The sequence below is a fragment of the Mirounga leonina genome, unplaced genomic scaffold, assembly GCF_011800145.1.
Source record: "Mirounga leonina isolate KUSES-001 unplaced genomic scaffold, KU_Mleo_1.0 Mir_91, whole genome shotgun sequence".
Classification (NCBI taxonomy): domain Eukaryota; kingdom Metazoa; phylum Chordata; class Mammalia; order Carnivora; family Phocidae; genus Mirounga; species Mirounga leonina.
The window spans coordinates 26723719-26739077 of NW_023270839.1; the positions used below are offsets into that span (position 1 = coordinate 26723719).

Below are 15359 nucleotides of genomic sequence, written 5' to 3' on the forward strand. Positions count from 1 at the left end.
ATTCAAAACAAAGCAAAACAAAACAAAACAAAATATTTTCTGCTAAACTGTCCTTGAGGGGACAGTAATTAAGTGAAGGAAAGAGGAATGGTGGATTATTCTTTCCAGGAATGACTGGGAGGGTTTGGAGCAATGCCTTTAGGCTAATCTTAAGCACGTAATTTTTAGAACTGTCCTTTAAAATGATGTTTTTTTTGTTGTTGTTGAAAGTATTATGAATTATATTTTTCTTTTTAAGAAATACTGTTATAGTTTGAAAAAACCATTATTCGTGCTTTTAAATACTTTCACTTTTTTAGGAGGAAGAGAAACTAATCCAGCAGGAACTGAGTAATCTGAAAGCAACTGTTTCTGCTCCTACAACAACACTGGTAAGTTTGCATAGTCAGTGCCAGTACATTTTATATTTGAAATCTGGTCCACTATGGAGTCTGTAGTGGCGTCTAATTGATCAGTTGCTAAAATCTAATTTATCATAGTCACAATCAGTTATGGATGGTAGCAAGTCAGACATCAGCTTAAGCTTTTTATTATTGACTGGCTGCACCAGAGCAAGATTTGCTTGAGTGATGTCAATTCAATGCCATCGTGATGATAATTACATAAATGTGGCAATTCTCATGGGACCCCAGTGCTGATCTTACTGTTTTAATGTTGTGCCCTGGGAAAAGGTTACGATATATCCTTTAAGGTAATATTTTCAGTCCTGAATTGGTATATTATAGATCTCTCATTTTACTCTTCTACATCTTGGAATATAGGTGAACGAGGTAGAAGAATGGTGTTCTTGCTGTAAAATAGTGTATTGCATAACAGCTAAATCAAGTTCCAGTTATTTTAGAACTTGAGTTCCATATAACTTGATTTCTCAAACAGCATTCTTTTAGCAGCTATTTAGTGAGTAGCCACTATATGCAGACCACATAGGTCCCTACATAGTTAGATTAAGATCTAAGTTTTTTCCTTTAAATTTTCATGTGGTTTCATATAATGAGATTTTGCCAAGCGACATTATTCAGCTAATATGTAGTGAGTGCCTTCTATGTGTAAGTCACTGTGGGAGTATTCTCCCTCTTCTAATAAAAATATAGGGGTGATCATCATTTTGCATGAACACAATAGTGTACATAAATAACATTTCTTCTTTGGGGGGTTATTTTTATTATTTTATTATTATTTTATTATGTTATGTTAGTCACCATACAATACAGCACCAGTTTTCGATGCAGTGATCCACAATTCATTGTTTTCGTACAACACCCAGTGCTCCACGCAGTACGGGCCCTCCTTGATACCCATCACTGGGCTAACCCATCCCCCTACCCCCCTCCCCTCTAAAACCCTCAGAGTCTTGTTTCTCTGAGAAACCCTTGTTTCTCAGAGTCCATAGTCTCTCATGGTTCATCTCTCCTTCTGATTTCCCCCCTTCATTTTTCCCTTCCTTCTCCTAATGTCCTCCATGCTATTCCTTATGTTCCACAAATAAGTGAAATCGTATGATAATTGACTTTCTTTGCTTGACTTATTTCACTTAGCATAATTTCCAGTCCCATCCATGTTGATGTAAAAGTTGGGTATTCATCCTTTCTGATGGCTGAGTAATATTCCATTGTATATATGGACCACATCTTCTTTATCCATTCATTTGTCGAAGGGCATCTTGGCTCTTTCCACAGTTTGGCTATTGCGGACATTGCTGCTATGAACTTTGGGGTGCATATAGCCCTTCTTTTCACTACATCTGTGTCTTTGAGGTAAATACCCAGGAGTGCAATTGCTGGGTCATAGGGTAGCTCTATTTTTAAATTTTTGAGGCACCTCCACACTGTTTTCCAAAGTGGCTGTACCAACTTGCATTCCCACCAACAGTGTAACAGGGTTCCCCTTTTTCCACAACCTCTCCAACATTTGTTGTTTCTTGTCTTGTCAATATTTGCCATTCTAACTGGTATAAGGTGGTATCTCAGTGTGGTTTTGATTTGAATTTTCCTGGTGGCTAATGATGATGAACATTTTTTCATGTGTCTGTTAGCCACTTGTACGTCTTCTTTGGAGAAGTGTCTGTTCATGTCTTTTGCCCATTTTTTGACTTGAACATTTTTAAAGTCTAAGAGAATGTATATATTTCCTTTTATGATCATAGAAATATTTGGACAAATGAAGCTCAAAGCATAATTAATCTGATATATTTATGTGTATATATGTATATGTGTGTGTGTTTAGATATGTATATGTGTGTATATGTATGAAATCATTGTGGTATTTATTCATGATACTTGATAGAAATGTTAAGCAGAAATGGTATCTCTCCTTTTACTTTGTTTGATTTCCATTTTTTATAATTGACACATCTGGAGAAATAAGATAAATAGGTAGAAGTTAGGGAGCCAGAGTTTAGAAGGAAGATTTTGTAATAATAATGGACATCCAACTCTGGGCATGCTTTTTTTTTTTTTTTTTAAGAGAGAGAAAGCAAGAGAGCATGATAGGGCAGGGGCAGAGAGAGAAGGAGAGAGAGAATCTCAAGCAGGCTCCACGCTCAGCATGGAATCCCTTGCAGGGCTCCATTCCATGACCCTGAGATCATGACCTGAGCCAAAATCAAGAGTCAGATCCTTAACCAACTGAGCCACCCAGGTGCCTCTCTGGGCATGCTTTATAGTCTGTTCCTGAGGTGGTTGGGTAGAGGTTGCATGACAGTTTGTTAGAGAAATTGTAAAAAAAATTTCTGCTTTGGGGAATGGACTTTCTTCTCTAAAACTAGGAGAATAATAATGTATGCAATATAATTTTAATTAAATAGATCTCATAATGACCTTTGAAAGACTCTGAGATAAAAAGTTACAAAACTGGGGTGCCCGGGTGGCTCAGTCGGTTAAACGGCTGCCTTCGGCTCAGGTCATGATCCCAAGGTCCTGGGATCAAGCCCCGCATCCGTCTCCCTGCTCAGTGGGGAGCTTGCTTCTCCCTCTCCTGCTCCCCCTGCTCACTCTCTCTCTCTCTCTGTCAAATAAATAAATAATAATAATAAAAAAATCTTTTTTAAAAAAAGTTACAAAACCAGGGATGATACTTAATGGATTAGATGAATACTTTCACTCCTTATTGATGTGGAGGCCTTTTTTTTTTTTTTAAGATTTTATTTATTTGAGAGAGAGAGAGAGCATGAGAGAGAGCATGAGTGGGGAGGCAGAGGGAGAGGCAGGAGCCGACTCCCCACTAAGCAGGGAGCCCAACGTGGGCCCCGATCCCAGGACCCTGGGACGTGACCTGAGCCCAAGGCAGATGCCCACCGACTGAGCCACCCAGGGTCCACAGATGTGGAAGCCTTTGAAGAAGAACTTCCAGTATCTTTTAAGCTTGTTTTTTTCAGTATTTAGTAGTCTTAACATACTAATGAATTAACTTTTATTACTTTAAACATAAGTGACCTGAATTTTGTGTAATATACTAACCCTAGGTAATTTTTAGATATTAAAATAGGCTGTGGGCTTATTTTGAAACACATTTTATTTATATTTTTTATTTATGATTAAAATTTGCTATAAATATTGAGAATGCAAATATTACTATGCTAATAAAACAAGTTGTAGAATCTCCTAAAACAACTTACTAGCTTGTGTTGTAAATATTGAAAGACCCAGTTAAAAAATTAAATATTGGAATAGTAATACTATTAATGATACCATGCCCTTCAGTTCCTGATAACTGAGAGTTATTTAAAAAGAATGCCTGTAAAACAAACTATTGCATATTATGTACAGCAAAATAAATCTGAAGAAAGTTTGGGTGCAATTTGGTTTTTAAATGTAAAAATTATTTTCTTTACAAATGATTACCAACTTTTGGGAATTTTATGGATGTTTTCATTTGGCAAAGTATATTAAAATGATGTGCTCCAATCTAGAAGCCAAGTCATATTACGATGGGTGAAATTTTGTCTGAAGACCATGCGTCTCATATTATAACCAAATTTTACACAGGGACGCCTAGAATTAGAAAGAGCTATAGTTGGGGTGCCTGGGTGGCTCAGTCAGTTGAGTGTCCAACTCTTGATTTTGGTTCAGTCATGATCTTGGGGTCATTAGATCGAGCCTGGCATTGGGCTCCATGCTGAGCATGGAGCCTGCTTAAGAGTCTCTTGCTCCCTCTCCCTCTGCCCCTCACCCTGCTTGCGCACATGCACGCTCTCTCTCAAATAAATAAATAAATCTTAAAAAAAAAAGAAATAGCTACAGTTGATTTATTTTATAATGTTGCCACTAACAAGATGTTAAAATAATTTTACTATAATCAGTACTTTTGGTAAGCTAAGTTTTGGAGCAACTTTTATTTATAAAATTTGACTTCAGGTTATGAATTTATAATATGTGTATGTTTTATTTCTTCAATGCCAGGATTAAGGGATTTCCCTGTGAAATGATTGCAACATAATTTTAAAAAAATCAAAGTATTCTATTTATTTATGCAGTTACTGGATATTTTGCTTTGCAGAAAATAATGAAGGAATGTATGGTGAGACTTATATATTGTGAAATGCTTGGATATGACGCTTCCTTTGGCTACATACATGCAATCAAGTTGGCACAACAAGGAAACCTTTTAGAAAAAAGAGTAGGTATGTATGTGTGTAAGATTTTTATACTTAATGTTGCCCTTAAAGTTCCAGCAGCTATGTAAAATCAATGATGGTGGGTATATAGTGTGTTTTTAGAACACTGCCTTGTAATTTCCAAAGCTTTAGGAGAGAACACTTCAAAAACTCAAACCTATAAGTGAAATCAGTCTTACTGATCCATAGCATTTTGGAAATTTGGAGAAGATTAAAAATTGCCTGTTTTTGTGATAGTTAGATGACTATCTGTATTTGTCAAAACTCATTAAGCCATACACTTAAAAAATGAGTGAATTTTCTTGTGTGTAAATTATACCTCAATAAAGCTGATTTTAAATTCTGTCTGACCTCATCAGTTTAATGATCAAAAATGTTTCTTTATAGAATTAAAAACTGAAATTGACTTGAATAATTTTAAATATACTGTTTTTAGTTTCATAAATGTTAGCTGTGAGGATTAGAGGTATCTTTTAAAAAGTGTTTTGTCTCTTTAATCAACCTTTAGGGGTATTAGGAAATATCCTTTAAATCAAGGACTTAAATCTTTTACTCACGTAGGTTCAGCTGTGTATCAGAATTCAAGAAGGAAACATGTGAGAGTAATATAGGAGTACAACATGTTCTTTATTCAGAGGAGTTGATAGTGTCATGTTTTCAAGGACCAGCATTCTTCACAAATTATATTCACCTCTGTCAGATGATGGGGTGGGGGAGGGAGATATTTTGGTAAAGATTCTGAGACTAGGTGCACCCAGTATTCTATTTATTGAAACTCACTCCACTCTTCTAGATTTGTTGTATTCTTCCCTTCAAGGGGAATGTCCTCTGGCATCCTGTCTGTCCCTCTTTGTATTCCAAATCAAGTTTTAACTCTTCTGTGATCACTTGGGTGGCTTTTACCATCTGTCATCTTATGGTGTTGCCTTTTCATGTATTAATGTTTTAGCTCTCGAACTAATTCTAAGATCCCTAAAGGCACGGAAATTTTGAAAACAATGGTTGGTGCTCTAATTTTTTACAGCTGTTGCTATGTTGTGCTTCTTAGACTTTCATATAATTTTTTTCATTTTCTACTTAATTTAAAAAATATATAAAGTGTTATATTTTTCAAAAGTTAAGACCTTATAAAAAGGTTTAATCAAAGAAGTCTCACTTTTATCTCTAGCCGCCCTTACCAAGTTTGTTCCTTACTCCCATAGGTAACTATTTTCATTAGTTTCTTTTTTTTTTTTTTTAAAGATTTTATTTATTTATTTGAGAGAGTGAATGAGAGAGAGAGAGCATGAGAGAGGGGAGGGTCAGAGGGAGAAGCAGACTCCCTGCTGAGCAGGGAGCCCGATGCGGGACTCGATCCCGGGACTCCAGGATCATGACCTGAGCTGAAGGCAGTCGCTTAACCAACTGAGCCACCCAGGCGCCCGATTTTCATTAGTTTCTGATTAATCTTGCCATTGTTTCTTTTTGTAAAACAAGCAAATGCACCTGTATATTTGAACGCGCTCCCTTATACTAAAGATAGCATGGCTATATAGATTATTCTACACCTTGTTTAGACATCTTCATACTTTTATACAGTTGCATCATTTTCATTGGATGGATGGATAGGCCATAGTTTTTACAGGGCTCTATTGGTGGACATATGGGTTATTTTTTATTTTTTGCTTTTGTAAATAATGTTGCAGTGAATAACCTTGTACATGTGTTATTCATAGTTATAGAAATTTTAACAGAGACCTCAGAATCATTTTTATTGAGATTTATGATCGTAGGGAAATATTTTATTGCCATGCAGAGGGACATATATCTGTAGGTATCATGACATTTTTTATGTGTGCTAATGAATAGAAGTTGTTTTTTTTAAGATAGTATTTAAACCTTCTGTATGTCTTCACTCTGGTGCTATTGCCTCTTCAGCTCTCCTGAGATTTCTAGGAATAGCTTTGGTGCTTTCTCTGATGGAGACACCTTCTTATTTTTTATAGGAATATTGTTGAATAAAATACATTTCAGTACATTAGATCAGGTATTATGTTAGGTGCTTTATCTTGCGAGAGAGGAGAAGACTGAGGCTCAGAAAGGTTAAGTCACTTGTCCAAGGTCATACAGCTAATAAATGGTGGATCCTGAATGTAAACCCAAGTTTCTATAAGTCAAAGCTTGTGTTCTTATCCTGTATGTCACTCTTTTATCTCAAACATATTCCATAATCATAGTCATTATTCTGTGTCTTCTGGAACCTTTTCATCTTTTGAGTCACCAAATATTCTCTCCCCTGTATCCTGAGTGTCAAAATAGTTAGGATATTTTTTATAACAGATAGAATTAAGGTTTTTTTTGAGATGGTCTTTGAATTTGTTTATCTTCTCATACCTTGATATTGGTGACTTGGGTGTGGGTGATATTATAGCTGATCACATGAGTGCTCAGCAATCTGATAAGACTTAATCTCTTTAAATGCTCCCTAGGGTTTTTCTCAATTCTTTCTTGCCCCTGGGTATATTCTTTTTTCTTTCTCATGCTGCTACTTCTTGGTTGTGAGAATAGGTAGTTTCTAACAGCTTTCCCATGATTCCCAGCAGACACACACACACACACACACGTGTGTGGATAATGGTGGGCACAGTTGACATTAGAATTCCTAATGAGAGGACTGAAAGAATTGGGAAGAATGGAAAACAATGAGGGTGGAAGTCAGGGAATAAGACCTCAGTGTAGACTGTGTGGAGAGACAGGACAGCATAGGTATTAAAATATGAGCTAACTCCTACTGACTGGGTTTGAGTGTTGGCTCCACCATGTAATAGCCATAGACTTTGTGCAGTTACCCTTTTTGGGCCTCATGTTCTTTTGGGGAATAATAATACTTAATAGAGTTGTGAGGATTGGATGAGGTAAGGCTTGTAATGTACTGACCCATAGTAACTGTCTTACAAATGTTATCAGTATGAAAGGGTGACAAGAAAATGACTTGGAGTATCTAGAGTCCATGTACATGGCATCTGTCATAGTATTAATGTATTTCCTCAATCCTAAGATGTACTTTTTATGTTTTAATATTGAAATAAAAATGCTTACTTAAATCAGTGATTACGTTTAATGTGGTAGACGGTGCTTCTTTCCTCAACAACTGTTATTCCTTCAATAGTGTATCTTCATATTGAGAAAATAGGATATTGTTTATGGTTTAATATATGATTTACACTATATAGGTTGGTATTAGGTGGCTCATTCAATAATAACAAATAGCCAGTAACTCCCTAGTAACTATAGTAGCTATTAGATTTTGAACAGTTGTATGTTTGGCTACAAGATAGAAAATATTTTGATTGATTGTGTAGAGATATGCACAGAAGATAGAAGGCATATATTTCTTATGTCATTTATAGGACTTTAAGTTGGTACAGATAGCTTCTTTTCCACTTCATGTATATTCTGTGATACATAATTATGAAAGATTTTAGGATAAAGAACGTCTGAAATCTTCCTGAAGTTTTTGAACCTCATATTTTGCAATCTGTCTTTATAGTTACCAGTAGCTGTTAACTTGGACACTTAAATTTTTGAATATATTATTGCTTTGTTTAATTTCTTGGGAGAAGTTCATTTTTGGCAGGTAATAATGAGACTTTTCCCCTCAAATTTTGTAGGTTATTTGGCTGTTTCTTTATTTCTACATGAAAATCATGAACTGCTGCTTCTCCTTGTGAATACAGTTGTAAAGGTACTGTATTGTATGTTGGTAAATATGATGTCTTAAATTATCCTTCCAGGCAGCTGACATTTCACCTCAATCATATTGAATTAGATATTTTTGGAAGAAGCCAGACTTACAGAATGGGCTTAGAAAGATATTTTGGATCAGTTTCTGAGTTTGTAAAAAATGAGGCTAATAATAGAACTTAATCCAGTTGTAAGGGTTAAATGAAACATGCACCTGCTGCTGTTATTACGGTTTCATTTGAAAGCAGATCTCTGAAGACTTTTAGTCAGATGCCCTTTTCCAGCTGTTGTCTTTTTCTCCAGGATCCATACTGAATGTACAAATTAATTATAAAGTTAGTAGAAAACTGTTAAGTATGTAGGACCATTGCCATGTTGAACTCACTAACCCCAAGTTTCAAAATTTGCACTGAATGTTTTGTTTGCTTAATCATTACATCAGGATTTGCAGAGCACTAACCTGGTAGAAGTGTGTATGGCACTTACTATCGTCAGCCAGATTTTCCCTCGAGAAATGATTCCAGCTGTTCTTCCATTAATTGAAGATAAACTTCAACATTCTAAGTAAGTAAATTATTTTTGGATATGTGGCTATACTATATATTTCAAAACAAAAATTCAAACTAAAAAATTTATTATAACTTTAACTTAATGCTGTTAGGGTGGACGCTATTCTTTGACTGCCAGATATAATGCAAAAAATCCCTGATAGCATCGTCCTTTATTTTATGTGGGTTCGAGAAAATGCCAGGCAGATTTCTAAAGTTAAACTGAGAGGCAGTGAGGTTTAGTGTCAGGAATCCGTGGCTTTCCTCCCAGTTCTACCACTAACCAGCAGTGGTCCTGTTTTTCCTTTGGCTATATGGGGTTGGTTGAAGCATGTTAGTTTTCACAAAGTTGTTTTGAGGATAAAGTGAAATAATGGAAAAAATCTGGCAGTGGTTCAAGTACTATGAATGCAGAGCTTCAATGTATTGGGGTTGCTTTCATAGCAAAACTGCAGCGTTCAAATTCTATTTTATAGAATTATATATCCAGATAAACCTTAACTTGTAGTATTTTGCTAATCTTATAAGATTAATTCTCTTTATCAGCTTGACTTAACTTTTTCACCAATTATTTTTTTAAAAGATTTTATTTATTTATTTAAGAGAGGGAGAGTGAGAGCGAGAGTGAGAAAGCACAAGCAGGGTGAGGGGCAGAGGGAGAAGCAGGCTCTCCACTGAGCAGGGAGCCCGATGCTGGGCTTGATCCCAGGACTCCCGGATACTGACCTGAGCGGAAGGCAGTCACTTAACCGACTGAGCCACCCAGGTGCCCCGGTTTTGTTTTGTTATTTCATTTTTTTTCTGTTTTCAACCAAGCTCTTAACTTCATAACCTTTAGGGCTAGGAAGAAGTTTGCAATCACTTTTTCCTTTTTTTTTTTTTTGTGATTACAGTATTTTAGTTATATATACATTCTTAATAATTTTGTTATTCATGCAATATTTATTTTACATGTCTCTTTAAGCTAGTATTTTTAGTATTCTGAGATTATAAAATGTTGTCTTATGATTTGTATTCTTTCAGAAATTTTGGACCATGAATCTTCTGGCTAAAATGATAGCTTTTACTAAGAATTATAGAATAACTTCATAGGCTTTTCAGACTTGCTTTAGTGTTTTATTTATGTCAGATCTGTGTTCAGAACAAATGATGGCTATAGACAATTAATTACTGGAAATAAAATACTATTTTTCTTAGATAATTACAGGTTGATCTGATCATAGCAGAGCATTATTTTTATGCAATTTTTCCATATCCCCACTCTTTTGTGGTAATCAAATACTGAGCATTTGTATGAAATCCTTCTGAGAACTGAATTTTTTCCTTATTACCTCCCATGTACTCTAATTTCAAAACCCGGCCTCTCCTGTCTTCCACCAGTTAGACTTTTTGAAACTCTGCTTCTGCTGTTATGGCCATACCTAACTCCATGCAGAAGAACATGGGTAAGAGCTATAGGTAGGCCAGTGGATGTGACAAAGAAGATGTGACTTGGACTTGACTTTCGAATTTCACCATGTCAGCCTCTGTCCAGGTCTCCTGATGTCTTTTGTTAGGCCTGTGGATTCCTGAGCCTGTTGAGTGTTTGCCTTCTTTTATCTTACTTCATTTATCTACTCTCTCTCAGAACTGAAATTGGTTAACACTCAATAGCAATACACTGAGATGTAGTTTACAGCCACCATAGTATTAATAATATTAATGGCAAATCTTGTGTTAGTCTGCTTTTGCTCTCTCTGTAAAAATAATTTTCCATCATGGCATAGTTTGGCTAGGAAGATAGTGAGTTGCTTGTTAATGGAATTTAGAAGAAGGTAAGTTTGACATTTGTTAGGAATCTTATAAAAGGTATTCTTGACTGGAACACAGAGGATTGCATTGAATAATCTCAATTTTGAGATTCTGTGATTTAAGATAACAGAAATACCTAAAAGCAAATGTTTCACTTTTGTGACATTTGCTGCTGTTACGAGCACTGCCAGCATAGCCTGCAAATATGAAATATTTAGAAATAGGGATGAGTGAGAATAACAAGGAATATACCTCCTTGGAAATTACATTAGAATATAGGATTGTTATTTTTGCTTCTTGTGTGCTAGACATTATCTGTTACAAATTAAGTGTAGGGTTAGTGTATACTTTCTTCTTCATTGTTTTTTTTTTTTTTAAGTTTTTACTTATTTGAAAGAGAGAGCAAGCACAAGTGAGAGGGTGGCGGGGGGGAGAGGCAGAGGGAGTAGCAGACTCCCTACTGAACAGGGAGCCTAATGCAGGGCTCGATCCCAGGACCCCAAGATCATGACCTGAGCTGACAGCAGATACTCAACCCAGTGAGACCCAGATGCTCCTACTTTCCTCTTCACTGTAATGACATTTTTGAAACATGAGCTGGGCAAGGGGAAGAGTAACATCTTTTAATGTGAGTCTCCCTTTCTGTTGCCCTGCCTCCCTAAAGTATTTGGAATATGCTTGCCCATGGTACAAAAAAAGAAATATTAAAAGGTAGAATGTTAATGAGATTTTCAATAATAATAGACTGTTTAATATTACTAGGCAGAATTACCTCTTATAGATTAGAACTGTTGATTCTTTTCCCAGTTTCTAGAGAGATGATTTTCAAAAGTGGAATTAGGGAATTGAGGAGTTTGTTTTTCTTCCTTGTTTGTTCTGGTTTCAAAAATAATAAATACGTGCTTGTTACCAAAAATTATGTAACTAAAGATTTTTATAACGTGGGCAATTAGTCTCTTGAGGTCTTACCTCCTGGAGATAACCACTTTTTATAGTTTGGTGGATTAGAATAAAGAAATAATAAATGTATAATTCTTTCTTTTTATATTAAGGTAATAGCTGATACTTTAAAATCATCTCATCTACAGTCTTTTCAAACTAAATGCATGACAAGTCAGATGGTTTGTTTAGATTTTATTTTTTATCTTTAGGGAGATTATACGAAGAAAAGCTGTTCTGGCGTTATATAAATTCCACCTCATTGCTCCTAATCAAGTACAGCATATTCACATTAAGTTTCGGAAAGCACTTTGTGACAGAGATGTTGGGGTCATGGCTGCTTCTTTGCACATATACTTTAGGATGATTAAGGTAAGTTGGAAATTTCAGGAGGTACTGAGTAGTTGCCAGTAGAAAAATGTAATTATGGAATTAAAAGAAAACTCAGATTTTTCAGTACAATGCTTATTTAACATTTCAAGTTTTTACTGTTGACTTTTTAATAGTAATTTTTGCAAGTTGTTTGATAGCATGAGTTGTAGGCACATTACAGAATTAGTCTGTTTTTTTAAATGACTAGATTTTTTTGAGTTAACTAAAGGTGTATGGAAAAATAGTAGCTATAGAAGAAGATTGAAATTTGCAGATTTGTGGTTTTTCGAGCAGTGACTTTCTTTTAAATTAAAAAAAAATAATATGTTTATTTATTTTTAAAGATTTTATTTATTTATTTGACAGAGAGAGAGACACAGCGAGAGAGGGAACACAAGCAGGGGGAGTGGGAGAGGGAGAAGCAGGCTTCCCACCGATCAGGGAGCCCAATGTGGGGCTCGATTCCAGGACCTTGGGATCATGACCTGAGCCCATAAAAAAATATTTTATTGGGGCACCTGGGTGGCTCAGTCGTTAAACGTCTGCCTTCGGCTCAGGTCATGATCCCAGGGTCCTGGAATCGAGCCCCACATTGGGCTCCCTGATCTGCGGGAAGCCTGCTTCTCCTTCTCCCACTCCCCCTGCTTGTGTTCCTTCTCTCGCTGTGTCTCTCTCTCTGTCAAATAAATAAATAAAATCTTTAGTAAAAAAAAAAAAAGAAAAAATATTTTATTTATATATCAGAGAGAGAGAAAGAGAGAGAGCACGAGCAGGGCAGGGGCAGAAGGAGAAGGAGAAGCAGACTCCTTGCTGAGTGCGGAGCCCAACTCAGGGCCTGGTATGGGGCCTGATCCTTGGACTCTCTGATCACTTAACCATCTGAGCCACCTAGGTGCCCGAAGCAGTGACTTTCTTTTATACAACTTTATAGCTTATAGAAATGAGGAGAGCCAGTGGGGGTTGTATAAGGTATATGGACTACAGTGTTGACTCCTTACATTATACTGTGTCAAATGTTATATCTTATTTTTCCTCTAATGTTTACTAAACTTTGAAAGAGCTATTATTTCCCTTCCAAAAATGTGCCCTTGATAATTAAATAAAAATTATAGTGAAGAAGCTGATGTTTACTTTGAAGAATGTATATGTAATTTCCCCAGTCCAAGAGATTAGTCAGATAGATAAGCAAAGCACACTCACTCAGAAACACAGGTATGTTTAAATACTATAGGGTTAATTAATTTTTTTTTAAATTTATTTATTAGAGAGAGAGAGAGTGAGAGAGAGAGCGCAAGAGGGGGAAGGGTTAGAGGGAGAAGCAGACTCCCCGCCGAGCAGGGAGCCCGATGTGGGACTCGATCCCGGGACTCCGGGATCATGACCTGAGCCAAAGGCAGTCGCTTAACCAACTGAGCCACCCAGGCGCCCGGGTTAATTAATTTTTAAAAGGCAGATGCACTGATTTGGGGGAGGTTTGAATGGTTGAGTAGTCTTGACTGTGCCTTGTGCTCTTCCACCCAGAACACATTTAACTGAATAATAATAAATATATTATTTATAATTATCGTTTACATGAGAAGTCTTTTGCAAACAAATTTCTGAGATTGCAAACAGGCCTTGATATTCATCAAAGTAGAAATAACACTGCCCCTTTTCAGTATGCCAGTTCTTTTCCCTTTTTGATATAATTGCTGATATTGTCTAGTAAAATTTCTATATAAGATGTAATCACAAGAATTTATGAAATGTGATTAAGACTGTGTGGGGACAAGTATTGGTGGAAGCTTTTTGGGGGATGATACAGCTTTGGATCAGGTAGCCAGAGTAGTTTCATCAAGGAAGAAATCAAACTAATTAGATTAGAGTACTGTTTCATTAAATGTGTACATGAAACTTCTAAGTGAACATACACTAAGTTAGATTCTGTATGGCATTTTAACCAGGTCTATTTTATATTTGATAAGACATTATTATTAACAGAACATTTTTTTGTTTTGTTTTTTGGATATAGGAAAATTCATCTGGATATAAGGACTTGACGGGGAGTTTTGTAACAATATTGAAGCAAGTAGTTGGAGGAAAGCTCCCAGTAGATTTCAATTACCACAGTGTGCCGGCACCATGGTTACAAATCCAGCTCTTGAGAATACTAGGACTTCTAGGAAAAGATGATCAAAGGTGAACTGTTCTAAGTAAACTTGATACCCTGATAGCCTATCACCTAGAAGTTTCATAAGTCAGATTCTCCCAATGTTTAATTGGCTTAATAATGATAAATAAACCACTGTAAGAAGTACATAACAGGTTGCTAGGATAATCCTGGCTCTCTGCTTATCTAAGTCCTGCTCATAGGGACTTCTGAGGCTCCATATCTTTCACGAAGCCTTCTTAATCATTCTAGCTTAGGGATTGGGAAACTTTCTGTAAAGGGCCAGACAATAAATATTTTAAGGTTTGTGGGCTGTATGTTGTCTGTTGCAACCATTCAAGCCTGCTGTTGTACACCTCAAAAGCAGCCATAGACATTACATAAATGAATGAACATTGTTGTATTCCAAAAAAAACTTTTTATGGACGTTAAACTTGAATTTCATATAATCTTCATGTGTTGTGAAATATTATTCTTTTGATTTTTTTCCCCCAATAATTTAAAAATGTAAAAACCATTCTTATCCTGCAGCCATACAAAACAAACGTTTAGCCAGCATAGGCCTGCAGACTATAGTTTGCTGACTCTTGCTCTGGTTGGATGTGAGTGCTTCGTCTTAATTCATTTGTCTGAGTTACCCTTTTAGCCAATACTTTCTATTAAACTTCTTATGGGTGTCTATTCAGTTATATATATCTTTTGTAACTTTTTATTTTGCCATAGTTTTTCAAACTTACAGAAAAGTTGCAAGAAAGTACAAGAAGCTTCCTTATACCCTTTACCTAGAGACATCAGTTATTTGCATTTGTGGTATTATTCTTTCTCACTCTCTATATATGTGCATGTGTGCACACATATTTTAAAAATTTTTTCCTGAACTGGTCAAGAGCAAGTCCAACTAGATTTTAGTTTCCTTGAGAGCAAGGACCATGGCTTGAGTCCTTGATGTGTTTCTGTCTTAAGAAAATATATGCTAAAAAAAAATTTGCTAATCAGTGTTTTGACTTTATGAAAGATGGTTCTTCTCTCTGCAGTAGGGTACCTTCTAATTCTTTAGCGCTTTACAAAGGGATTGTCTTCTAGGCTCTTGCTCCTAGTAATGCCTTGTCAGTGTAATGTCAGTGTCCATGTGCCTGCGAGCTCCTAATGAGAGCTAATTGGACTGTATCACTTCTGGTACTGCTATGTTACTTTTTCCTGGGTTTCTGAATCTCAATTCCTGATG

The 15359-nt window shown here is 36.0% G+C and overlaps 1 protein-coding gene across 2 annotated transcripts in view; it reads left to right on the top strand.

Annotated features, from left to right (window-relative positions):
- Positions 1 to 15359, top strand: part of AP4E1 (adaptor related protein complex 4 subunit epsilon 1) — a 55644-nt gene that overhangs the window by 1838 nt on the left and 38447 nt on the right. For both annotated transcript variants that reach the window (XM_034994650.1, XM_034994651.1), the window contains exons 2-7: positions 300 to 371; positions 4495 to 4618; positions 8263 to 8336; positions 8778 to 8899; positions 11826 to 11985; positions 13997 to 14163. In XM_034994650.1, the coding sequence (XP_034850541.1) occupies positions 300 to 371; positions 4495 to 4618; positions 8263 to 8336; positions 8778 to 8899; positions 11826 to 11985; positions 13997 to 14163 (719 nt within the window). The remainder of the gene's footprint in view (positions 1 to 299; positions 372 to 4494; positions 4619 to 8262; positions 8337 to 8777; positions 8900 to 11825; positions 11986 to 13996; positions 14164 to 15359) is intronic.